This window comes from Styela clava, chromosome 15, assembly GCF_964204865.1.
Source record: "Styela clava chromosome 15, kaStyClav1.hap1.2, whole genome shotgun sequence".
NCBI classification, from domain to species: domain Eukaryota; kingdom Metazoa; phylum Chordata; class Ascidiacea; order Stolidobranchia; family Styelidae; genus Styela; species Styela clava.
The window spans coordinates 17,696,781-17,724,291 of NC_135264.1; the positions used below are offsets into that span (position 1 = coordinate 17,696,781).

At 35.7% G+C, this 27,511-nt stretch overlaps 1 protein-coding gene across 1 annotated transcript; it reads right to left on the reverse strand.

The window, feature by feature from the left end:
* Positions 1–202: 202 nt before the first annotated feature.
* On the reverse strand, positions 203–21,559 carry LOC120334041 (signal peptide peptidase-like 3). Its single transcript, XM_039401495.2, has 11 exons — positions 21,079–21,559; positions 20,619–20,696; positions 10,713–10,801; positions 8,837–8,959; positions 7,980–8,058; positions 7,127–7,239; positions 5,872–6,050; positions 5,247–5,332; positions 4,213–4,406; positions 2,937–3,046; positions 203–1,960 (listed from the first exon to the last, which is right to left on the reverse strand). The coding sequence occupies exons 1-11, from the start codon at positions 21,453–21,455 to the stop codon at positions 1,895–1,897; spliced, it is 1,494 nt and encodes a 497-aa protein (XP_039257429.2). The 5' UTR covers positions 21,456–21,559; the 3' UTR covers positions 203–1,894.
* Between the last annotated feature and the right edge of the window lie 5,952 nt (positions 21,560–27,511).

Below are 27,511 nucleotides of genomic sequence, written 5' to 3' on the forward strand. Positions count from 1 at the left end.
ATAAAAATTTGCTTTATTATAACTTATACACGAATCTATTTCAAATTTCAGTGCTAGAGCGTGGAAGAAATCGCCAGATAATTCTTTAACCAGAAATTTTGGCAACATTCTTATGACATTCGACCCTCTATGTCCAGATATATTATGTTTAAACACTGTCAGCCCTCTCACAAACCCGTACATGTGAACAATAAGACCAGAGTACATTCAATCTCCATTTCAATTAAAATATCAGTCAATACATGTAAAGTTTTGAAAATATATGTCGTGCACATTTATCAGTTGCAGTCGGATAACCAGTTGAACACTTTACTTTCATAAATACAGTCGGTTCGAGATTTATATATTCATTTCTGAAGAAAGGGAAGATGCTTATTCACATGGCTGACCAGAGCCTTTAATTCGGTTACCAATTCAGATTAGGTATGGGAAGAGTTGACCAGTTATTTGTTTCAGAAGAATATACTTCGAAGTCTAAATATAGGGTGTCCATAAAGTCTTAAAATTGCACAAAGGGAATTTATCGATACCATATATTGTTTTGGCCCTCACAGATGTATTAAATGAAGTAAAAATACTTGAATAAATACTGATTAAAAACAAATTGAGAACTGACTTCATACCAAAATTGAAATGGGACTTTATGGACACCCTGTATTTAAATTTTGTTCAACAGGAAATACTCTTATACAGTACCAAGAGGTAAAGTTTTGCATCATATACGGACATTTGTTTCTTACCCATAAATATATCTGAGAATGTCATTAGCCGTATTCTTTTTACGTTGAGTTGGGGGCTCAAAACCTTGCTTTGAGAAAATTTCTCATTGTTCAACCAGCGGCTCAAGTTTTGTGAATTGGCATCGGGGAAGCACAATAGTCCCTCTAGTGACAGTCATCTTTTAAGCCTCTCTCAAAAAATATTAAATTCAACACAATACCACTACAGGTCAAAATAAGAAATAATAAACAAAGAAAGAAAGAAAAAAGCAGATAATGGTACATTTGTAGTTCATTGTGATGTCATGGTAATGACAATTGAAGAGTAACGATAGGTTATTATAATAACACAAAGGACTTGATTATGAGCGATTTAAAGGAATCATTATGATCCAACAAAGTAGTTTTGGCAAAAGAAAAAAAAGCTGGGTATGTAAGTAAGGTAACAGAGAACAAAATGAATTTTCTCAAAGAGACTTTTTTAGAATGACGGTAACCTTGCTTATGATGTCCAAAGCTTTTAGTTTATACCTGGTCGAGTGTTATTTTGATTAGCAGATTCTAAATCCCAATATAATCAAACAATTCATACTTTATAAAGTGAAAGCCCCCTGTGAAATAACCTTATCAAGCAATGAAACTAAGAAGAACAGGGTTTTCTTGTAATGAAAAGTAAAATCAGTTTTGCACCTAGCATTGTGGCCCCCTCATAATGCTCTCCCTCTTGGAAGGCCAAGGGCTTCGGTTGGGAAATGCTGGTCTAAGCCTTGACTACTGGGGAAATTGATAGTATTGGGTAGGGGGAAGCTTTTATGTCAGTAGATCATAGGTTGTTTTATACCATTATCGCACCAGAATTGTCAAATGCGGATGCATATAGCAAGGTTTCGCTCAGTGTTTGTCTTGTGTAATTGTTTTATACCATGTTTTCAAAATAAATTAGCTGTAAATCCAATCGTAAACAAAAATTCAAATCTCATGATAGTCATTTCCTTTTGATTTATAGTATTCTATGACATCACTGACCGACATACTAATAAATTGTGATCAAATAATATCAGTTTTAACAATCTTCCTTCACAAATTATTATGACATAATGAATACTGCAGAACAAACTATGACATCATTTATTGAAGACTTCAGACAAATCCAAGGATCGCTGTGTCATATGACATCATACATCCATAAATCGCTGAGTCACTGCTTTGAATGGTGCATTCCACATTTGCTTCAGATCTCCCTAAAATAAATAAAATAGAAAATATTGCCTGTCTTGAAAAAACAATCAAACCTCACGTTCATTTTAATCAAAAAAATTGGGTGTTCCTGAAGTATGCGCACCAAGATGTCGCATAACCTGAACCCTAACCTGAGACACAACCGGGGTTCAGGTTGTGCGTCATCTTGAGACACAACCGGAGTTCAGGTTGTGCGTCATCTTGGTGTGAATACTTCAGGAGTTCCAAAAACCGAATGTCTCTTAACAAGTTTATTATGTGGTTATATTTGGAGGTCGGAAACACCTCTTTTAGAATGTAAAAAATAGCATTTTTTTTGTAACATACACAGCAATTTTTTGCAGTTTGAAACGCTTTTTAGACCCTCAAGACCCCTCTCCCCCCATCCCTTTTAAATATTAGTGGCTACGACCCAGCATCAATAAAAACATGCCAGACCATACTATTGTGCAAACATCTATAAACGGAATTTTGTGACAAAATATTAGCATTGAGTAGACCAGGGTGGTCCAAACCCTGGCCCGCCGCTCCATTATCTGTGGCCCGCGTCACATTCGGAGAGTTTAATCAAAATATGGCATTTCGTGTTGTTTCGTAATAAAATGAATCAGAAAAACAATTTTTGACATATTGTTACAGCACTAATGTCACTAAATTGACTAGTGTTATGGCTAGCTGAGGCAACTAGTGAAGTTGAATGAGGTGCTTGGCAATCTAAATTAATATCTGGCTTTCTATCTTTTTGGTCGGGAATATAAGATTACAATATAGGCATCATAAAAAACTAAAAATAAAATGCGGATTCTAATAGCCTGAGATGGCTATGTCTAATGTGTTTGCACAATAAAAGAGTTAGTTTTGTATTGCACCGTTTACCTATTCTTGGCACTATTGTGGCCCGCGAACAATGCAAAAATAGCTTTGTGGCCCGCGGAGCCGGCAACCTTGGACCAACCCCTGGAGTAGACTATAACTTACTTTTAAATAAGCCATTGTAATCAGTGGCAACAAAGTAAATGGCACAAGATACAGAAGGGCTGGCTGAGCGCTTCGGTTAACTTCCGATGCAATGGTTGCCGTGATGAGGCCTGAAAAAGAGAGTGTACTTAGGTTAGGATTCGATTTACATATTTATCCAACGAGAGAGGAAAATCGATAAGATGGCATAGTAATATGGCAAACCACGGCCTCTTGTCCAAGTCCGGTATGGAAATAGTCAACCAGTTATTTGTTCAAATGTATGGATTTTTATTTCATCGCCAAAACGTTGCTTCAACAAAACTGATTCAAGTCTCACTAGGATTTTGTTAATGATAAGTCCAAGACATTTCATTTAGATGACTTGCATCACTTCAGGCCTTTGATAATTGGTAATTCTAGTTTCATCCAAACTTTTTGGGCCGCGGAACCGTTTTAGAATCTTATTTTTGACATACTATGCCGTATTAATTCCTGCGCCTAACCAACGAGGAAGGGTAATGTTTCATTTACGTCACAATAACACGAACAATATTAATGTGATGGGTGAGAATGCTTTCGACTGGACAATTAATCAATTGTTGTGGCAATTGGTGAGAAGCAAATTTGTTGGTCCGACAAGACCCCCTGTGCAGTCATCATGCCCCCAGTTTGTGAATCCCTGCTCTAGTTGATCATATAATTCAGGGCTATTCAACTAGTTTTACCGAAGATCCGCATACAAACTTCAAAGTTATTTGGGTCTGGTGTTTCCAGAAATTATATTTTGGCATCCTTGAACGCGTACTTCTTCGACCTATTAGCTAATCAATGTTTTTTATCGTGGTGTTATAGTTTTTTCACATATATTCAAACAATAAAAGTCATTTTATAAAATGAAACTTCAAGTGGGGCTAATGATCCAAAATAAACAATTAGGTGCGGTCCGAATCAAATACTCGAAAGGTCCGGATTCGGACCGAGGTCCGCCAGTTGAGTAGCCTGCTTGGGTTGACTGCTATAAGTTAAGCCCCATTTTGTCATATGATTGTTTCAAAACTTGCATTTAGTTGATGATTAGTCTAAGTTATTCCGTTTAGATGACTCGTTTTTAATACATGGCGACTCGAGTTGATTCAATAGCATGAACCCGCCCGCGCTTTAAAAAATGGTTTCTAAAACTGCCATTAAGTTCGAGCCATTCCATTTATATGACTCCAGTCACCACCAACACTGGTCATTTCAAATTCGTTTTTATAACTGCAATTCGTGTATAAAAATAAATCAATCAACTTACCGATAAAATATCCCAAAAGTGTGCAATGAAAGTACCGCACTCTGTAGATCAAATTCCCAGCAGCAAGAGGGACATACCCCTCCCCCTCTAGTCTTTGTTTTTTATAATTATCATAGCGAAGAACAAAGCATAGCAGAAGCCCTGGCATCACAATATCACCCAGACCAAGCATAGAGAAATGCTCGCTGCCGTAACTGAAAAATATTAAATTGTTTCGGTTGAATAAACATTAATAAAGTTTTGATGCAGTAATTGGCCCGTAGATATACGTTCAGCTAATCACCAAAACAACAAACACCGTACAACATTCATTGTTAAGACATATATTGATGTAGAGGTACTACCGTAGTATGTGAACCAAGTTGGCAGACACTGGTACATAGTATGGGTACCAGTTAGAGCTAGGCCATAATTTCATTCCAATGTTCCTTATTTTATTTCTTGTCCGAGTTAGGGGGACTAGCCAAGTGACTCTCGTAGTATTTGTACCTGAAATTACGACCTAACCCTAACATGGTACACATACTACGTTTTGGTGTCCGCCATCTTGGTTCACACACTACGGGAGCACCGATGTAGGATATTGGGCACTGTCAAATCTTTAAATAAACACAAATAAAAAGTTATTATAGTTTTTTTTCTGAACAAAATTTCATTGATATGTGTACTCCCGTAGTATGTGTACCAGGTTAGGGTTAGGCCATAAATTTATTCCGATTTTCCCTATTTAAGTTCTATTACGAGTTCGGGGACTGTCTGTGTTGGCCAAGTGAATATACCCCCTGCCCATAGGTTTCAGTCCTTTTACACAACTTGATGTAAAGTAGGCAAACAAAATTAGTTACCTCCGTATTGGTACACACACTTCTGGAGTGCCTTAATATGGAGTTGTAAACAATAGCTAGTGTGTAGTTAAATATCAAGTCTGTCTGTCATCATATGACACAGGGTTAAACAAACTAATGACACAAAAAATCTGTCCGTCTTTGGAAGGCAAAATTACCCATCACAAAAGAGGGATGATAATCTCTCACCTTGGGAAAACTAACTTTCCAGGTAATGATAGTTGAGGAGCATCCTTGCCCATTCCGAGGTTTAATTTACGAGCGACTACGCCAACCTGGAAAGAAATAAAACATTTTGCAACTGTTTGGAATATATTTGGAGCATTAAGTAAATTAAAAAATATAGATTCTTTGCAGACCACACGTCAAATCACAATCCCTGTCTTGTACTAGAGATAGAAAAGACCGGAAAAAAATGATATACAGCATTTCATACTTTTTTCATAATTTACACATTTTTTTTGTGAAATCTTTCACTTTAGAAAATTTTTTTCCACAACTCGCTGTCTAACAGTGTTGAGTTGAAGCAAATAAAGTCTTGTGCGACACCATATCATCAGAAACCTATTTCTTGCGAATGTCGACTCGTTAACTAGATCTAGCTTATGTAGAGTAAACTACATAAAAATGTAAATATCTTCATAAACAGGCAACACTGTATCTCTGTACTCTTTCTACTTCCAAGTGAAATCTGGATTTTGCTTTGAGCAAATTTAAATAAAAACATGGATGACTGGGAGTAAAATTTTTTTCATGGCGTTGGGGGATGTGGATAAAATTTCCTTTATCACAGTTAACAAATTTTTCTACTTACTGGGTTATCAGCTTGAGCTGTGGCAACCTGCACCATGACATTAGCACTGAAGATATAAGATGAAAAGAAAACCCAGAACACGTCGTAAATTAGCAGACCGGACAGCAGAAGACACGAGACTTTGAGGCTTGGTAAACGTAACAAAGCTATCATTGATACGCAGAGTCCCATACTAAGAGCTGTGAGATAAAAAGATGTGAGTTAGTGTAGCCTATGTGACAACAATATTCCAAAAAAATTCCGATCCGACAATCAGCACTTGGAAATGATCTCATGCTAAGGAAAAGACCTAATATTTGTTTTGCGGAAAATTGAGGTATATAAATGGCTAAATAATTAGCAAGATTTCGCACCCAGTTCGACTCCAAACCATGAAAAAACGACTGCGGGTCGACAAAAATATAAAACAATGGTTCTCAAACCTTGGCCACGAGCCAATCATGTAACGATTTAATAGGACCCGCCGAACTTGAGAGAAATAGTTTAACAGTTAACTCTATGTTTCTACTTTTTTGCGTTCCAGATACTGCCAATTGGTACACTTCCCTCTCCCGGCCCGCGAATGTCCTTTCGCTTTTAGTTTTGGCACCCTGTCAATCAACTTTGGGAGCCCCTGATTTCGACCATGACCCCAGCTAAAAAAAATCAAATTATGATAATGGTAGCATATACATGATTTCTTTAATTGTCTTCAGAGAATTCTCAGTCAAATTATGATTTTTAGGTAACTTTGTTTTCGCCATTGAAAGAAATTTTGACACGTAGGAATTCAATGACTTTGAAAATATTGTTAATTCAGCATAACCGTAAATTTAGCCCATAATCATTAGCAAAGTAACTCCCAAGACACACCAACAGGATTAAGCCCCCAAGTACAGAAAGCCCTTGGCTACTTCATCTTCACAGATGGTTGGTCATGATAAGTCATCTGTGACAATGTTAGTTGCCAGAAATACAATAAAAATACAGTTAACCAATATGACTTCAGCTTCAATGAAAACTTGAAAAACTTCACAGCCCTGATTTGTTGGCCAAAGTCATTGGATATGATTTACATATTTATCCCAGGGGAAAAAAGCCAATAAGGCGGCTTAACCATATGGCGAACTACGGCCTCTCGTCCGGTTACCAGTCCATGTTGGGTATAGGATTAGTTAGTCAGTTACTTGTTGTCAGATGCACGGACTTGATGATGTAGGAAGCCACCATGACACCTTATATTTCGATTGAGCAGACCTATACAAAACTTACTTACCATCCATTAGAATCCAATGCCCAGTAAAAACCCAGACTGATACGAACAATATTGCGAGTACAAGAGAGAGTAGTTCAGCTGGGGTGAAACGACCACATAATCCAAAGGATATTCTGTAGAAGAAAAAAAAAGACTTTAGCACAAGGGTCTTAAACTCGCGGTACAGGGGCCGATTGCAGCATGCAGGACGATAGTTTAATGTTAGCTCGATTAATGATTAAGACATTTATTATAATTTATAAGTTCTTGGATTATTGATGTCACAATCACTAATGATTAATACCTTCAGTTATTTTTTATTTAGTCTTAATTTGTTTGTATTTGAAACAAAGAGGAAATTTGAGAATATTTGAATATTTTAAACTGAGCTTTCATTGTGGAAAACGGTCCCGACCCACACAGACTCTGCATCCAGTGGCCCCTAGGTGAATTGAGTTTGGGATCCCAGCTTTAGCACATGAATACTACATTCTTGGCGATTCTTGGGAAAGAAAAAATGTTGGGGTTCCCATTATGCACTTTTTAAATATCAATTTTCTTTCTAGAAAACTTTTTACCTAAGAATGAGATTGGAATTTTGAGAAAAAATGAATGTTATTAATGGGAAGAGAAAAATTTAAAATTTTAAAAATTATTTAGGCTGCCTTTTCCAACAATTATTATTCTAAAAATCCTATTCATGAGAGAAGCTGGCTAGTCCATAATGATCAACCAATTATTGTTTAATTACATTTTTCTTGTTGTTTCTGTTAGAATTTTTGTGATAATAAAAATCTCTCTACTCAAGCTTCCAAACCACTCTGAAACCACTTTTTTGTCTCAAGATTCCCATTCAATACAGATTATTACTCACTTTTTATTCTGAGCACACGGTCTCATGAAATACTGACACATTGGTAACATCAAAAAAGCAAATGCAGAAGCGGCAAGAACTGAAAAAAAATAAGGCATTATTATTAGAATTTGTGGCACACTTATTCATTTCGTAGCATCAATATTATTTATGGCCATATTTTAGATATTTGTGTTATCAAGTGTCAATCTACAGCACTACATGAAAATAGGTCATCAAAATTAGCTCACATGTCTCAATTATCATTTACACAGCATCATTATTGATATTTGTGGCATTGTGTGACAATGTAAGGCACTACATGAAAATATGGCATCACAGACATAATATGAGGTATTTAAAGTTGAAGTTCAAAGCTAGGTATGGTGTCACCCCTAAAAAACTGTGACTGTGCATTACAAAGTGAGGCATATTTTGACTGCCATGGGTTCCCAAACCATGGGTCGCGACCCCAAATTGGGTCGGAGTGATAAATAGGTAGGGTCGCAACCAGGTCATGGGGTCGCTGAGGTATGGTAGAGGATGGATGTACAACTCATCTAAGATTTGACAAACCATGTTAAATTTAGCAGTTTGTACCATGGCTTAATGTAAAGGCATCACTCTATGCTTTTGTTATTGAAAATGTAGGTGTTTATTGTGACATCACTGTTGGGTTTTAGCTATTTTACTTAATACCACCACATGACCAGACTCAAAAGTCCAGTGAAAGAAGCTCTAAAGTTCCATGAAAAATATATATATTGACCTGGGGTCGCACTGGACACTTGAAAGTTGTCTTTGGGGTCGTCCTGAAAAAAGCTCGAGAACCCCTGACCTAAAGTCTTATTGAACAAATAAAAAATGAACAGACTTACTTGCAGTACAAATAGCAAAAACAAGTTGCATTGAATCAAAAAAGAAAAACATAATAAGAAGAGAGACAGAGGCTCCGATAGGAAGACATAGTGCCTGAGCAGAATCGATTGTTTGGAATCCCGCTGAAATAAAAAAAAGTTAAATTAGCAGTGTAAAAAAAGTGTGATAAACTCTGGCGGTGTGGCACATCGGGCTAAGCGTTAGGAATACGCTCACCACAGCACCTCTGCGTAAGTTCGAATCCGGTGGAGGAAAAATTATGTGCGAGGGGATTTCTGGACTCGTCATCGCTGTAGAGTAGTTCACATACCCGCTGGTGGGGTCACGGCTTCCTAGTCGTTTCATTTGAACACACTAGTATTCTGTGGGTTTGCCACAATTCTAGGGATATTAAGAACACGAACCACTGTTGGTATTTTAAACGCTCAAGTCTGAATGTCAGACTTCCACTAATGGTGACAATAAGATCAGATCAACTGATTGACAATCTATTCTCAACAAACAAAAAAATTGTGTATACGTACAAGTTTTTGAGTGTTTGTGTTTCACCCTTTGAGTGTTTGATAAATAGTGACTCAAGTTGAGACAATGGCAAAAACTTACTGAACTGTTTTCTTGGACTCTGTTTGTCATAAATTGTGTCGAAATAGTCAGACAACGACCTAATTTAGGGTTGGGAGAATCAAAGAAAATATATATAACCAACTTCAAACACCTGGTCGGGCCACACAAAAAAATTAGTTAATCTATGTGTGAAGGGCGAGAGAATGTGGCTATTCTTTATTCTTCCAGTACTGAAACACTGAGCAAACCGGCGGAAGATTTTAACACAACGGCGAAGGCAAAAAATATTTTGTAATTTTACCCATGTGAGCACCTTTTTGAACATGATCTGTCAGATTAGGATTTTATAATGGATGGGTAAAAACCTGAGCATTGACAAGGGCCACAGTCCAGTTTGACAGCCGGAGTTGTGGCCCGCGGGCCACCTGCTGTATTAAAGCATGTTATGGGCTTTCCTCTCACGCAGATAAATACACAAACTTGGTATAATCATGTTATTGCTCAACCACTAATTTTTTTGATCTTTCTTATTTGGGCGCTCCCGAAGTATGTGTACCAAGATGGCGCACAGCCTGAACCCTAACATGGTACATCAACTAGGTTCAGGTTACAATACTAGGTTCAGGTTACAGGTACTAGGTTCAAATACTTCGGGGAGCTCGAATATTTGTTCTGTTTTTTTTATGTTTAAATTACCAAAAGTCTGTCAACAACAAAATAATCCAGCGCAAACTTTGGTCTGAAATTGTTTGAAAAGCCTCCTTGATAACAATATCCATCAGGTCATGATGTGTGTAATCATGTTTCCTGTTGGTATTTTTGTGGCGAACTTGAGGTTTTGAGAAAAGGTAATCGGATATCGGTGAATTGGATTTTGCTTTCTTCCGTAAAAAGCAAACACATCAAAATCAATGAGTACAAAGTTTTACTTGTGAAGGAAACGCAAAAAATTATTTGCCAGGAACACGTTAAGAACACGACCAACAACTCAATACAGAGGCCTATATGAATGACAAGGTTATGGGATATAAATGAATTGGAATTTGTTCTCTTCAGTAAAAAGCAAACGCATCAAAATTAGTTGGCACAAAGTCTTACTTGTGAAGGAAAGAAATGGGGTTAAAAAAAAAGCGACACCCACGTTTGCGATATCTAGCGATCAGCGAAAACAGTATTTGCCAGGAATGATAAAAGTATACAATCAACAACTCTTACTGTATATTGTTTAAACATAAAACATAAGAAAAACATGCGGCAACCTATATGGATGAAAGATGGGAGAAAACATAAAAAATGATTTTCAACACTTACAAGTAACATCATTAACAACGGACGACCCACTTCCTCCTTCGTTAGATTTACTTCCTGGATTGCTCGGCTTCTGGTCCATGTTTATTGACCTGTGACCAAAAGAAAAAAAAATTCTCAGAAGAGGCCAAAGATAAATATAGTGTGTAATCAGATGTATGTCATGCTAAACATCCAGAATCCCTCGTTGGGTTGCAAAAGGGCTCAATGGGTGTCACCACAATAAAATCTTTTCGACACTAACTCATGTTAAAACAAAATATCAATCAAATTTGGAAGATTTGGAACCAGTACCCATCCACCATCACCGAAATAGAGCCAAGATTCGAACTTTTGTGCAAGAATATTGGCAAGCACATCAGTCACATTAAAAGTATTGCCGAATTTATTTTTTTATGTTCACTTTATTTTGATCTCATTTCCTGAGGGTCGAGGAATAATTGACCGGGTCAAGTGGGTCGCGATGAAAAAAGTTTGAAGAACGCTGACATACTAAACTATAGTGTCTCAGCCAGTAATCTGTCCATGTTTGGTCTAGGAATAGCTAGTGAGACATTTATATCCATTCCAGATGCATGGACTTGGCAATAAATGCTTGTGCTTATTTTTTTTCGACGACCCCTCCTTGAAATCCTGTAATGCTAATCGATATAATCCACGAAACAAAAGCATTATTATGTCACAACCATGTTTATTGATCCATGCAGACAAGGCGCTAATTCACGAAAACAGAACAATCTTAAAATACTTCACATTCAGAAATAGATGAGTATTATTGTCTGTGTCTTAATAAAATGGCGCTCAAATTTTAATATAATCCCCAAAAATGCAGAATATAACTAAAATTAGTTATGCTCGTCAAACTAAATTCTTTAATTTAGAAATATTTTAGAAAATTTGCATTTATTAATAAATCTTTCTCTTTCAAACCAGAAATCTATCAAAAAGGAAAGATATTGGAGTTAGTACAACACAATATGGTTTAATAGAACAAAAATAAAATATTTGCCTTCAGGCAATACAATTCAATGTTTTCATTTATTTCAATGTGTCTCTGTATGACCAATAACCTAGCATACCGAAATAGTATTTTTAAGCATGAAACATAGTATATACAGGGACGTGTCAAGAAGAGAGAGGGCGGGCCATAGCGGCAACACATTATAGGGATGAGTTTGTTGCTTAGTTCGATTGATTTAAATAATAACAATACAAAACTCACTCTTACATGAACTTTAATTTAATTCATTCTCATGTATAACAACATCTATAATTTGTTTATCCCCAAGTCATTTTTGAAGTTAGGTATAAGGGGCATCATTATCAGAAACTGAAACTTGACACGCCCCTGAGTATATATTGTACATGCTTTTGAAATCTTAGTAACTTCAGGATTTACCAAGCCTGATTGTAGATAAACTATACAACTCAGGCACAATCGTGTATGGTTCAAGCAAGGTGTAAAACTTTTTTGATTAATTGATAAATACGGAGAGAACAGACTTATATAGTGCTTAAGTTGTTTGAAGAGTCTATTCATAAGCCACAATCTTGTAACCAGTGACCACTATTACTTCACAATTAGAAACAATTGTTCAGTTTGACAGCCATTGTAACCTAACAATAGAGTTTCGATGGTGGATGAAGACTTTCATGAAAATTCATTCCAAAGATTGAATTTTGTTCGAAGTAATTTAATAAACTGTATTCAAAGCATCTACGGTATGTCTTAAAACGAATTGAATGAATTCCAAATTTTTTATATTCGATGATCTAGAAATGGTTCAGAAAAGAATTTCTTAAACTGGGAAAAATTTATTTGCTTCAGGGAGTGAATAAATCCAAAGTAAAAGCAATAAAAAATCAAACAGCGGTAGAATAATGAATCAAATATAGAATCCGATGTTGAATTTGACATATGTTGTGCATAATCTACTATACTGCCAGACATTGAACAGTTAGTTACCAATAAACAACGGAAGCCGTCTCATTTAATGAATATAATGAAGTAATATTCCTTTAAATAATTGAGCACCATCAAGTAGATTGGGGGTAAATCTAATAACAGATCTGCTGAGAGAGTAAAAAGTAAAAAAAAATAACCGCTGGTTTATAATCTTATTATTTGAAAATTTGTTATCTTGAGATTCGAAAAAAAATTCAACAGAACAATGTTTATCTCAAACAGTCTACATTACAAATTTCATTTTTAAAATTTTTCTTCGAACTATCAAAATTAAGGGTATTAAGAACTATTCAAATAGGGGCACCAAGTTAATAAGACAATAAGAGAATATGGAGACCATTTTAAAAAAATTCAAGATAGTTTTTTGATAAGGAGACTCATCTCTAATCAAAGTTATGGGCACTCACTCAGTAGTAAAGGAGACTCATCTTTGATCAATGTTACGGGCACTCATTCAGAAGTAAAGGAGACTCATCCATGAGGAAAGTTACGGGCACTCACTCAGAAGTAAAGGAGACTCATCTATGAGCAAAGTTACGGGCACTCACTCAGAAGTGAAGGAGACTCACCTCTAAGCAAAGTTATGGGCACTAACTCAGTAGGAAAGGAGACTCATCTTTGAGTAAAGTTAGGGCACTTACTCACAAGTAAAGTATACTCATCTCTGATCAATGTTACGGGCACTCATTCAGAAGTAAAGAAGACTCATCTATGATCAGGTATTGATCTATGGTGATGTTAAATTGTTAACCACCAGTAAATGTTGATGGATGTGGGACTAAAACTAGTTCAAGACAATTTGATTTTCGAATAAATTTTTGAATAGTTATCTACAGCAGAAAACTGGAAGATTGAACGCATGAACGCTTAGTGCATTGCAATCTGAGATTCAAATCCCACAGGAAATTGTGTCACATGGCAAATAATTGTTGAAGGCGATACTGGTGACGGAAATGGGATCATGTAGCAATTCTAAATAGTGTTGGGTAATTAGGTGCAGTATCTAAGCCATGAGTAGAGTCTAGTCACATAGAAGTCACGAGTTGAGGCAATCACTGAGTCAATGCTCACTGGTGGTAATTTGAGTGTCCAGTCCAGGTCGGTAGAATTCAAGTATGACTCAAGTTAAGTCACTAAAATAATTTTGCCATGTATGACACTGAAGAATGATTTTTTTTTACATTTCAAAAGAACTCGCAACCAGCAAAAATACCCCGCTCACGCCACTTATCCTTACATAGAGATTCAGAATGTATTTGGATTATTCAGCTTTGGTCCGTCTATCTATTATCAAACAGGAAATGTTTCAAATTACAAATAATTTCAAAATTCATGATTTCAATTTATTTGATATGAATAACTAAATATTTGAAACATTTCCTCTGCAGAGAATTTCCATAATCAGACAGGATGTGTCTCAATTTACCAATTATCATGTTACAACAAAGAATCACAAGCAGGCGGATCTAAGTATGTTGCCGGCATGTATAATCATGACAAAGATATACATCAGTACCTCCAAACCTTTGCAGCGCTAGTAAGACTGATTTTTTTTCAAAGCAACATTACCTGGACCTCCAGAAGTATGTGCACCAAGATGGCACACAACCTGAAAATAGTATGTGTACCCGGTTAGGGTTCAGGTTGTGCGCCATCTTGGTGCACATACTTCGGGAGCGCCCATTACCCTATCCTGAGTGATTTAAGAGTCTTGCTGCACACTAACACACTGCTGTAACGATGAAACTTTAATAAAATCTTTCAGGATAGTTATCTTCCCTCTTGCTACAGCATCCTTGCATTATACACATACTGATCCAACAGCGGAAAAGGATACTTACAAAGCCCCATAGAAGCTTATTTTATATCACAAACCCTATTTATACTTCAATTATGTTTGTTCGAAAGTCTGCTTTTGGTTACACGAAACATTACAGAAATATATTCATGTAAGTGTGCAGCAAGACTCTTGAATCACTTAGGATAGTTATCTTTACTCTTGCTACAGCATCCTTGCATTATATGCATACAAATTCACTTGCACAAGAAGCATTGAAAAAGGATAAGTTGTTAGTACAACAGAAAACCAATCGATAGCACTAGTTACCATCAATCAACTTGGTTCTTATTATGATTTCAGATATTTTTTACCCAGCCCAAGTCAAGTTTGGCGGTGTCGTCGATTTTTCCTATCAAATACAAACAAAAACCGTCTCATACATGGAGATAAGATGTCGAAAACTTTCACAGCCAAAACAAACAGAATAAAAAAAAGGAACAATCTACTATTTTGTGAAATATGGTCAAATGTATCATTCAAATCTGAAAAATTTAATATCTGAAATTGATAGTCTTCCCTATAATTATATTTAGAATATTATATTTTATGCAGAACATTTCTAATGCTCTTAAAAGCCTGTATTCAAAATACATATACTCACAATCAACATGGTCTATCAATGAATGAGTATGAACGGAAAATGATCTATACATTGACTTTTACGCAAAGTATGGCCCAAGTTATAACAAATTTAAAAGCCAGTATTTGAAATACACACATTCACGATCTACGTGTTCTATCAATGGATGAGTATGGACAGCGAGCGAATGCAATAGAATTCATGATTCAAAAATATTTTGAACAAAATTTTTAGTTTAACTGCTGAATAGCTCTTTAGAATTCGCCACTTTACAAACCTCTACCTCACGATATGGTTTTATAATAATGTGATATAAAAACTAAAAAAAAAAATAAATCCTTAAAATTTCAGCGCTGTCCATTTCTCAGCAGTGTTAACTCTAAGCAAATTATGAGTGCGAAAGTGCTTCGCAGTCCAAAAAAAAAGTGCGAAAGTGCTTTTGCCGATTTTAACAAGTTAGGTGCCCTAGCCTTTCATATAACCCATTTAAAACGGCATAGATACTCGAAAAAGCGCTCCTCCGGTTAATATTATGAATTAAAGAGAAGCCTTTTCGTTAACGGAATCCCTTTAAGCGAATTCATGTTTAATTAAAACAAGCGAATTCATCGGCAACGAAATGACATCTGCTAACACCTGCCTACCTACTTTCATGCAATGTATCACGGTGTCAGTTGCTTACTCGCGTAAACAGCAAAGACTTTCACATTTGTTACTCCTTCCATCTAACAGACACGAGGCCGGCTGGAAACCATATTAATTACAGGGTGGATCGTTTGTACAAATCCGGTGCAAAATAATCCCCCCCCCCCCCCTCAAAAATAAATAGCAATCAACTAATTAGGGTTAGGTGCGCTAGAAATTCAACTTTTCGATTCATCCCTAAACCTAATCTGATAATTATTAATTTGTGATTTTGAACCGCTTTGAAAGTCGCCACCCGCTGTTTTAAAAGATAGGTTAACCTACGTTCCCTCCGAAATATTATGCAGGATACTCCCCTGTTTTAGGAGATAGGTTGACCTACTTTCCTTTCAAACTTTTTTCTCCGAAATATTACACAAGATCACTTTGAAAATCCTCCTGTTTCGTGAGCTAGCGTGACCTAATTTCTCATTTACATTTATATTATACTATTTCAGAGCTTCCCCAAAGACAAGTAATTTTTAAATGTCCACATGCCTTGGTTTGCGTGCGAGTTAGTTTAAATCGGGCAGAAAACATCATATATTGGCAAAATGTTTAGTAATGTCATGTACTTTCAGCATTCATAAATAGCACTCTTTGTAATGCTGCTGACCTAGTATCAAATATTCGCATCACAACGCCACTTGCGAGGTTTCCATATATTTCAATTACACTAATAGGAACGATGACATCAAAGAGTTTTCTTTTGCGAAGGTACACTAAATATAACGAGGGTGATTCTTGAGAAAAACATGAATATAAAAAATAAACGAATGATATGATAATGGATCCCAAATAATTTTGAGAGTGTCTCGAAATACCAATCCATTTGATAAATAATTTTTATTCGACCACATGAACACTGATATCCTGAAAATTAATGTTGAAAGCGAATTACGCATTCTCAAATATCGGACATTCAGTCCCGATATTCAATCGTTCATATGCACAAATCTCACATTAATAGTAATTGCTACCCAAGTTTGTAAAGTTTAGAAACCAACAAACAGAAAATAACTAACCTAAAACACAATTAAAATTCAGTCGGCAATAAATTCGTCGCCAAGACGATGCCATACAAAACAAAAAAGATTTGGTCGCGAGAGTTACGTGAGATGACTGCCTTTGTTTTTTAAGCAGAATGTAAAAAAATTTATAATTAATAAACGGGAGTTACGACGCCCTTTACACATCGTGTGTATTAAACTTCCCTGGTAGGTACTTTGGTGAGTACTATTATTATTGTACCTATACACCTGTTGGAGTATTTCGGACAATTTCGAATTTAAAATAAATGAAAACCAGACATATAATGAAGACGCAAAAGTAAAATGAACATTTATTGAAAAAGTTATTATTTAAGAAAGACAACATGATCGTACAATTCCGCCAAAACCTCGATGTTCGCAAGTGAGATGATAAATAAATACTTCCCTGTATTCGATCAATTAACTTTAGCGTATCGTTGTTCTGCCAACAAACAGCCGGGTGCAAAATATTTCCGTCCTGTGATATGCTCAAATATTCCCGATATTAATATCATACCCTCGCGTATGTACTTTCTATTAGCTCTTTAGTGATCCCTTCCATCCTTGGCCAAGTCATGTTTCGAATATGTGAACATTTTATTCGGCCATACATGGCCGGCGGGATGTTAAAATTGTAAACAAGAGAGAGGTAAAATCAATCGCGAATTTCGTTATAAAGGCTCGTTTACGAATTGTTGCGCCTGTTATCGTCGAAAATGCTTACACTTGCTGTATTTTGAGGCATTCAAGCAGTAATAATTAGGGCATGACATCATCAAAATCGTCAAGTGAGATCTTGATATTGCAAATTCCGTAAATAAAATTGCGAATTATTCGGTAACGAATTCAGCTTTAATGACCGTCGGGGTATTGTTTTGTTGAAAATTATTATTAATTTGAGAGCGCCAAAAACATACAGTCCATACCGATGCGACTGCAATTTATATGGTCGCAATTGGTGTGGCGCGTTTATTAATAGTGTAAAATAAATTAAACGAATATCAATTATAACCAAGCCTGTCAGCGTGTTTATGTTCTGTGGGCAGGAATTGTAAAATACCATCTTGAGACAAATTCACTTCCATTATAAAATCTTAATTTTCAGTTATTATCGTTATACAAATAACGTGTGGCAACTTTTTAATTTATCGTCGATCAAAAAACCGCCCCACACTCGTCCAAACGTGTGTCGAGCTTGAACGACAGGAACAGATTCATCGACGACCTTAATTAGGGAAAATATGTATTTTATTGGGAATGCAAAATAAATGTAACAAAACGCATGTTTTGTGATATAACTTTGTATTTTCGGAAACGGGTTGCCGTGAAAGGTAAAATTTGATCTAAATTAATTGCAAAAATGTTTTATTTTAAATGTAACAAAACACATTTTGCGATATAACCTGGTATTTTCGAAAACGGGTTTCCTGAAAAGTAAAATATGATCTAAATTAATCGCAAAAATGTTTTATTTTAAATGTAACAAAACACATTTTTCGAGATACAACTTTATTTTCAGATACCGGGTGTCATGGAGAGTAAAATGTGATCTGAATTCACCGTAAATGATGTTTCATTCCAAATGTATCATAACGCATTTTTTTGCGATATAACTTTGTATTTTCGAAAACGGGGCGTCACGAAAATTATTAATCTAATGTTTTATCTATCGTCTAACTAACGTCTGGAACACATCACTAGCCCGCGAAACGTCATTTAATTTAAAATAGAGAATGTTTCACGCATTTCAAAACGAAAAATCACCAGTAAGTGGACAGGGATTCAACCCTCCGGATTCAGTATTCTATATCCCCGTGTCAGAACTTTCTGAAGAATGGAACAAAGAACCCGTCAAACCGCCGCGGAGAAAGGGGAGTATTTTTGCACTGATAATTAGGGCGTGACAACATCAAAATCGTCAAGAAACTGGTGAATTTGCAAATTCCATAAATAAAATTGTGAATTGCTCGGTAACATTTTAGCTATAATTATCGCCGGGGTATTGTTTTGTTGAAAACACGTTGAAACTTGAGGGAATTAGTTACAATTAGCGCCTGACGTCTATTAGGCACTCGAGCACTCGAAAAAAAAAGCACTCGAGCCCAATCTTTTTAGCATTAAGTCGCATACGTAAAATATTCTGTAAAAGAAGTGCTGTTCATTAACGTCATCTCGTCTTATGACCACGCAGAAATGCCTTTATAGCCGAATTATTCAATCACTATTTCAAATCCACATTCAGGATTGGCACAATTTCAGATTTGCGAAGTTTATCACCATAGAAATACATGAGAAAGTTAATTATCGTCTTAACTCTTAATAAATATCTGCATCACGGTATGGACAATAATATTACCATTCGCATAAAATTGGGACGGTAAATTTACAAATCTTGATAGGTAATATTAAAGCCAGCGCAAATGTTAATTTGAGTCCTCAATGTCTTTAACAGCTGTTGCCGATGTGAACGAACAGGTAAACCCGAAATATAAAACTTCGATGTCCGCCGACCCACAAGAATTCATATTTGTAAAAAAGAGAGGGCGGGAATACAGATTACCCAAAACCTGGATATCGCCGCCAAACGATCGGTGACAAGAACAATTAGCGATTACAACGGAATTAACCAGTAAAAAGGCTTTGTTGCCGATTTTTTAATGTTTCCACCACGTTTATTCGGTACTCCTTAAAAATATTCGATTTAAAAAAATATTGAATTTTGCCCACCCCTCCTCGCATATCAATGACGTCCTTTCAACATTGTGATTACAATAAAATGGCACTTAATGGTATTTTGTGAATTTGTTGATTTTGCAAATCTGTGACATGCTGCTAAAAGTTTCGTCTGATTTGAAAATAGTGCAGTTTGGTCACAATTCATCCAAAGTGACTATAACAGGTTACTAACACTTTTTATAGTCATTTTGAATTCATCGATATCATTGATAGTCACATGACCACTCTCCTTCAAAGAAACGCCGCCCCGGGAGCGTTTTTTGCGGAGAAGCGGAATCCGTGTGCTTGTATAATAATCATATTATAAACAAGATTTTGCCGTTAATGCAAAAGCTTTATCTCCTATGTCTGCATTTCATAGGTTAGAATTCCCGTAAATATCGTTATGATATGCAGAATTGAGTTACAAAAGTACCAGTATGTTACTTATTTGTCAACTTAATACTCGAAAATATTTGTTAACTTTGAATTTTTATTCCATTCAAAATCGGAAAAAAGTGCTATTTCTCTTCAAAATCGGAAAAAAGTGCTATTTCGCAGTCCCTAAAAAAAGTTGCGAAAGTGCTTCGCAATTTTCGCAAAAAAGTGCGCTAATAGTGAACACTGTTTCTCAGTATCAATTAACAATAATCAAACCAAATTTGATTAATTATTCCTGTAATATTGATTAAACAAAATGGCATAACACAACTCCCCCACAAACGCTGCGTAATCATTTTCATGACATATCACTCTCTCATAGTATAATGAACATGACTTGAAAATGAATTGAAGTAATGCTCTTTTCCTAAATTATTTCAACAGAATTTCCAATATTTTAGCATATTTTAATATTCAAAATGTCCAAAATAAAAAATTCGAATACATCCAAAATTGCTTATAGTCTAAATTTTTTTGGATAAATTTGGAAGTTTCATTTGAAACATTTGCATTTCAAGTCTTACAATATGAGCGAAAACTCCTTTCAATTAGTTTTAGAAAAGAAAAAAATACTCATCGTCAAATTTAAACTCATTAAGTTGACGTTTTGGCAATCTGTGTGATGGATAAATACAGAAAATAGAAAACGCACCTGAAACTGCCATAAACAACCAGAAGAATAGCAATCACAAAAGTAGAAACTCTGGATGAATCAAGAACTGAAAACGCCCTGAAAATAAAAGCATTGAATATATCGACCAAATTATACTGATATTGCCTTTTATGCTAAAATGGCTCGTTAATAATCAGAGTTCATTCATTCCACAGCCTTTCATCCAGGGCCTCGGATGAAAATGTTTATTTACTTCATGCAAGAATATGCGACATGAAAAATGGAAATTTGACTCTTAGCAGCAGGTAAGGGGGTCTTGAAAGACTCAGTGAGCCATCCAGTCAGCGACACCTTGATCATGTACTAAATTACATAAATAAATTCAACACTTCAGCCATTAGGCCATTGTGCGCAAAGTTTCATTGCAAAGCAAGCTGTAATTGACCAGTGTTTGCATGAACAACCCAAAGAAAGCCAGGAGTAAAAAGAATAAACTTACCAAGTATAACTTCCTTTATCAATGGAGACAGAAAGCGGTATTTCTTTCACATTCGACAAGTCTTGTAGCTGCTGATTAGGCTCAGCCTGCTGCTGATTTTGAGCCTGAGGCTCTGCAGCAACGACGTTTTCTAGTTGAGCTACCTCATTAGAGCTCATTTTTAAAGCCCCTAAATTGTCCTGCGCACCAGCGATCGCAATGTGAAGAATCAACATGAGTAATATTGTCGGAACAATTCGAACTTTCCGCCACACGGGCCGAATATATGGTTGCCTGGAACATTTCTGCGGAGACTGACAAACTATTTTCTGTTCAGTTCTGTAATTTTGGAACATATCCTCTACGTCCATGTTAAATGAACATCCGCAATAATCCATTTTCTTTGACAGAATAAATCCCACAACAATGCTCACTGACGCGTGAGGAACATGTAGGAACTGACTATTCTACTTAATCCCAAACACTGAATAACAAAATAGGTCAGATTAGTAAAAGTAATAAAAACTAAAATAAAACCGAGAGCTATATACAAGCCTATCCTTGCGATAGAGAAGTACATTACAGTACAAATAACATACATAGAGCCAGTTTTATGTATCCAAGTTCGCTCAAAGCAGAGTTCCAAGTTCTCAACTAAAAATGAAAGTGTACTGATAAAATTCTTGTACACGACTACAGATTATATGAAAATCTTCTCCTCCCACAAACCTACTTGTGCTGGGTTTCATATGATCAACGTGACCAAACTTGCTGAATGAGGGTGAACACCGGTTGGATACTTCGGGGGGAGGATCTTCATATGATCCGCAATTACTAATGTGCTAATACTTATTTATTCTACAAATATGCATGAAGTTGTAGTTAAAAATAGCAGTTAAAAAAATAGAAATAGAAAATAGTTAAATTATGTATGTCCGAGGCAGTCTGCCCAGAGTTAAGGCATCATGGAAGTATATATAATGAACTCAGAGGTGCGGTGCATCATGCTAAGCGTTACGAATACACTTGTCAGTTAACGCACCTCTGATTACCCTGCGTTGGTTTGCAGGTTCAAATCCAGTGGCAGATAATTATGTGCGAGAGAATTGCTGGACTTCTCACCGCCGTAAGGTGGTTTACGTAAGCGCTAGTTGGTTACGACTTCCCCCAACATCAAGTCCATGCATCTGAAACAAATAATCCCATACCAGACATGGACTGGTAACAGGACGAGAGGCCGGGGTTCTCCATATGATTAAGCCGTCTTATCTACTTTCCTCTCCCAGGGATAAATATGTAAACCATATCCTATATAATAGTGAACATCAAGACTCCTAAACCACACGTCTATCCTTTCTATAAGTAACAGAAAACTCGAAACATAAGCTTCTATACTTGTACAACAACGCTAACTACTGAATAATTAATAACATTATAGACATAAACCACTCTGACCAAACTAAAGCTGTAAATTTCACGGTTTGGTGCACTCAACATAAAAAGTAATGAAGCGTGACTGATCAGAATAATTCTAACTGAAATAGGAAATGCCAATGCTGTCAGTCATGCTTCTCTGATTAATACTAGTGAGTGGTTGCTACTAGAAATTCTACTATTCTATTTCAAATATAACTTATTTAAGCCAGAAACAGGAGTCAAAATCTGTCAATTTTTTATCTCAGTGTCCAACTTTGAATTCATCTTTTTCTATTAGAAGTTAATAAAGCCAAAGTTTAAACGAAATAGACTATCATAGGCACAAAAATGATTTTAATTTCCACTTAACAAGAAAACTCCCTTTCTTCCTAGTTTCATTGCTTGACAAAGTTATTTCACAGAATGTTTTAACTTTGTTGAGCAATAATTGTTTGAACATAATGGGATTTGGAATCTACCAATCATAATAACGAGAATATCGGTCGGAGACCGAAGACTTATCGATCTTAGATCGGTAATTAGTTAATAACTCGCTAATTATACGACATAATTAACCCAAAATCTATAGGCTTCTGGTCCGAGGTAAGATGCATGCACATGTAAAATTTGGAGCAGATTCAACCACGCGTTCGTGAGATATCGCGTTCATCTAACAGACAGACAGACTTACATACATACAGACAAATACCTATCAATATACTTACCGATCTTAAGATCGATAAGTAACAATATGAATACCACTGGAATGATAAACAGGGGGCAAGGAGTTATACAAGTCTGCGGATGGGGCCACAGCCCACAAGCAATAAAAGGTTGAGAAACACTGACGTTGCAATGCTGAATCTGAAAAAATTTTAATCTTTTAAATCATAGTTGTTGGTTCCCTAGCAATGGTTGCTCGTACAGAGTACACAATGTATGAAAATGTAATAAAGAATACTTAACTATTTAGAACTTGGCAATCTCACTCAGTACACGAACTCAAGTGACACTAAATGCTATAAAACAAGTCGCACCCATTAACCAAACAATAAAAGAATAAATTAACCAATAAATTACTCGTTTTACTACCTCGACACACAAATTGAGCAAACTCAGGCTTTTGCAAAAGTCTGCTCAAAGTATTAAACCACATTCAAAAGAGTTCTCATAGATTTAAAGCGAATACTAACTAAGAAGCACACACAAAGGCCAATTTCTTTTCATATTGATTCTACAGTTTAAATTTAATTAAAATAAGTACTCGAGGCCTCAACTAAAAGTAGAAAGAGTACTGATATAAGAGTTGCAAGTTTGCTCAAGGTAAGGTCCTGAGCCTTCAACTAAAAGAGAAATAGTAATGAAAATCTTATGCTTGATTCACTAGCCCCAACCATTAAACCCATAATGAAGGCCATCAAAACAATTATCGATAAACTTGAACTACAGCAGATCAAAACACAGTCATAGCCCGAGGCGATATGTCACGTTAATAACAGAGGCCTATAGTAATACTAAGCCATTTAAAGCTTACAACGATGCTGCCAAACGACCTATTGACCTCTGTTAAATTTAGAACAATTAGGATCAAATAGAATCATTAAAGCATGACTAGACAGAATATTCTTGTTCTAAATTGTCTTAATACTGTCAATTTTGATAAAAAATCATTGAAGCATAACTAGACAGAATATTTTTGTTCTAAATTGTCTTAATACTGTCAATTTTGACAAAAAATCATTGAAGCATAACTAGACAGAATATTCTTGTTCTAAATTGCCTTAATACTGTCAAGTCTGATAAAAAAATCATTGAAGCATAACTAGACAGAATATTTTTGTTCTAATTTACCTTAATACTGTCAATTCTGATAAAAAATCATTGAAGCATAGCTAGACAGAATAGTCTTGTTCTAAATTGCCTTAATACTGTCAATTCTGATAAAAAATCATTAAAGCATAACTAGACAGAATATTTTTGTTCTAATTTACCTTAATACTGTCAATTCTGATCAAAAAATCATTGAAGCATAACTAGACAGAATATTTTTGTTCTAATTTACCTTAATACTGTCAATTTTGATAAAAAATCATTGAAGCATAACTAGACAGAATATTTTTGTTCTAATTTACCTTAATACTGTCAATTTTGATAAAAATCATTGAAGCATAACTAGGCAGAATATTTTTGTTCTAAATTGCCTCAATACTGTCAATTCTGATAAAAAATCATTGAAGAATAACTAGACAGAACATTTTTGTTCTAATTTACCTTAATTAATACTGTCAATTCTGATAAAAAATCATTGAAGAATAACTAGACAGAATATTCTAGTTCTAAATTGCCTTAATACTGTCAATTCTGATAAAAAATCATTGAAGCATAACTAGACAGAATATTTTTGTTCTAATTTACCTTACCTACTGTCAATTCTGATAAAAAATCCTTGAAGCATGACTGGTCAGAATATTCTTTATAATTTTCTGGTTATTTTTATGGTGAAACTACACCAAATGGTATTTCATATCTATTTGAGGGAAAGGAAAGCGACAAGATGGCCTAATTACACGGCAAACCAGTCAAGTACAGGAATAATGATCAGTTATTTTCCCATATACATAGACTTGACAGATTTACTGTTTGTTTATCTTTCTAAAAGATTGGAAACCCGTGTTGTAAAAGTTTATTGCCATGTTTACAAAATAGATGTGGTGGTGTGGCACATTAGGAATAAGCGTTAGAAATACGCTGGCCACCGCATCTTTGATTACCCTTCGTTGGATCGCAGATTCGAATCCCAAGCGGGGATGATCATGTGCGAGAGGATTGCTGGACTCCTCGCTGCCGTAGGGTGGTTAGCGGCCAGGGATGGCCAATACCGAATAGTTCACTATTTTGAATACATTCAAAATTATTTTTTTCGAATATGAAATTTTGAATACTTCGAAAATAAAATCCACTAATTGGAGAATTGTGACAAAAAATCGATACTTTCAATTATCGTTATCAGAATTATTTGCCAGAAATTATTTTCTAATAAATCGACTTTTTTTTTTTCCAACTTGTGACAATTTATTGGATATAGTAACAATGACGGCTATAAATACCGTATTTCCCGGCTAATAAGTCCACAAAGCAAATAGGACGATGTCTATTTTTAGCACTCAAAAAAGGGGTTTTTCCATAATGGGCCTCCAGTAAGATGGGTAGAAAAATTGTGTCCCTGTTGTTCAGTTATGCTGATATGCGCTAATAATTTTATATGTTTAGAACCAGATCATGTTAGTTTGGTAGAATCATACTCACAGAATTAACTATTTTTAACAATCGAGCGGTAAATTTAAGTTGTAAAGCGGCAATCATTTTGAACAACCTGTTAACCCAAATGTTGAAATAATTTTGGAATGTGTGTGATAAGTACTACACTGTACGTCCACGGGTTATTTCACAGCTGTGTTTTCCTGTCCCTGTCGTGTTCTGCTAAATCGGCAAAACGGTTTCTCTTTAAAGTAAAGATAACCGGCCTGCGATTGAATATCATAAAATACGGTAACTGTCAATTTTTCGACCTAATGGAAATGAATTTGTAAATTAAAAGCCTCGTAGACGAATGTCGGCAAAGACAGAATTTAAACAATCAAAGTGCTGATGCTATTTCATCGTCATTACAATAGGTGAGACAGCCTAAAAATTTGTTTGAAGATTCCTGTAAAACGAAACACCACTGATTACCAGCTCATATGGAGTATGGGATTAGTTAGTTGTTGTTTTTAAACGACAATGGGTTATATGAACCACTCTACGGCAACAATCCTCTGGCACATAACTATCACCACATGGGATTCGAACCTGCAAACCCACACAAGGTAATCAGAGGTGCGGCGGCGAGCATATTCCCAAGCCTAGCATGATGCGCCACACCGCCGGAAGATTCATTCCCAAACAATCTTAATGATTACGCCCAGTGATTCAAAAATCTTGCTGCACAACAACACAATTTTATCCTGTGAAGTATCTTCAGTCACATTTATTCAGACAAACATGACTGTAATAATAATAATGACGCAGCATTTCATAGGAGGGGGGGAGAGAAAGCGGCCTGTTCTTTGGTAAATTAGGCACAAAAATATTTAAGTTTAAGCAACGCCTTATTCAGATAGAAACATTCATATCTAAACTTGGATACTGGGATACTGATATTATAAATGTAAGTTCATTTCAAATCTATAATCAGCATAACAGATGATAACATAATTCATAAAAACAAATAAATAAAACTATTCATAGAATCAGAGGCGCAAACAAAACATGATTACATAAGTTATGTATCAAACTTGAATAATTTAAAACGAATAAGTATTGGAAAAAAAGTGGCCTCCACTTAAGTTTCTTCACTTAAATTCTAAAATTAATTCAAACCCGCAGACACATTCCTGCACTCACAAGCACACACTCCAAGATATATAATAAAATAATAGAACCCAAGATCTTATAGTGGAAGTGGTGACACCTCTACGACCCATCGAATTGGGCCACGGCCCATCAGGCTATGGGCCACCGCCCATCAAGTTGTGCAAAGGGACTATTTACTTGGCTAACACAGACAGTCCCCAAACTCATAATAGAACTATGATCTGATAATGTGAAAAATCTGAACAAAATTTTGTCCCAACCCTAACCTGGTACACATACTACATGAGTATCCTTTTCTGTACCTTAATATTTTTCTTTAATTTTATATACAGGCTTATCGTAATAAAAAAAATTGGAGGCATCCCGCGATTTTTTTTGTTTTGAATATTGACAATTTTGTAAAAATAGAAAATTTTGCTAAGATAGTCGAATTTTTGGGGTCGCGGCCCATTGCTTGATGGGCCATGGCCCATGTGGCCCAATTAGATGGTCCGTGGCCCCGGCCCATGGACCGTAGAGGAGTCACCACCCCTGTAGAGATCTTAGCCAGGCCAAATTTTTTGGAGGCAAACTTTTTTGTATATTGACCTAAATATGAAGTTTACTAATGTTGTTCGATCGGAAC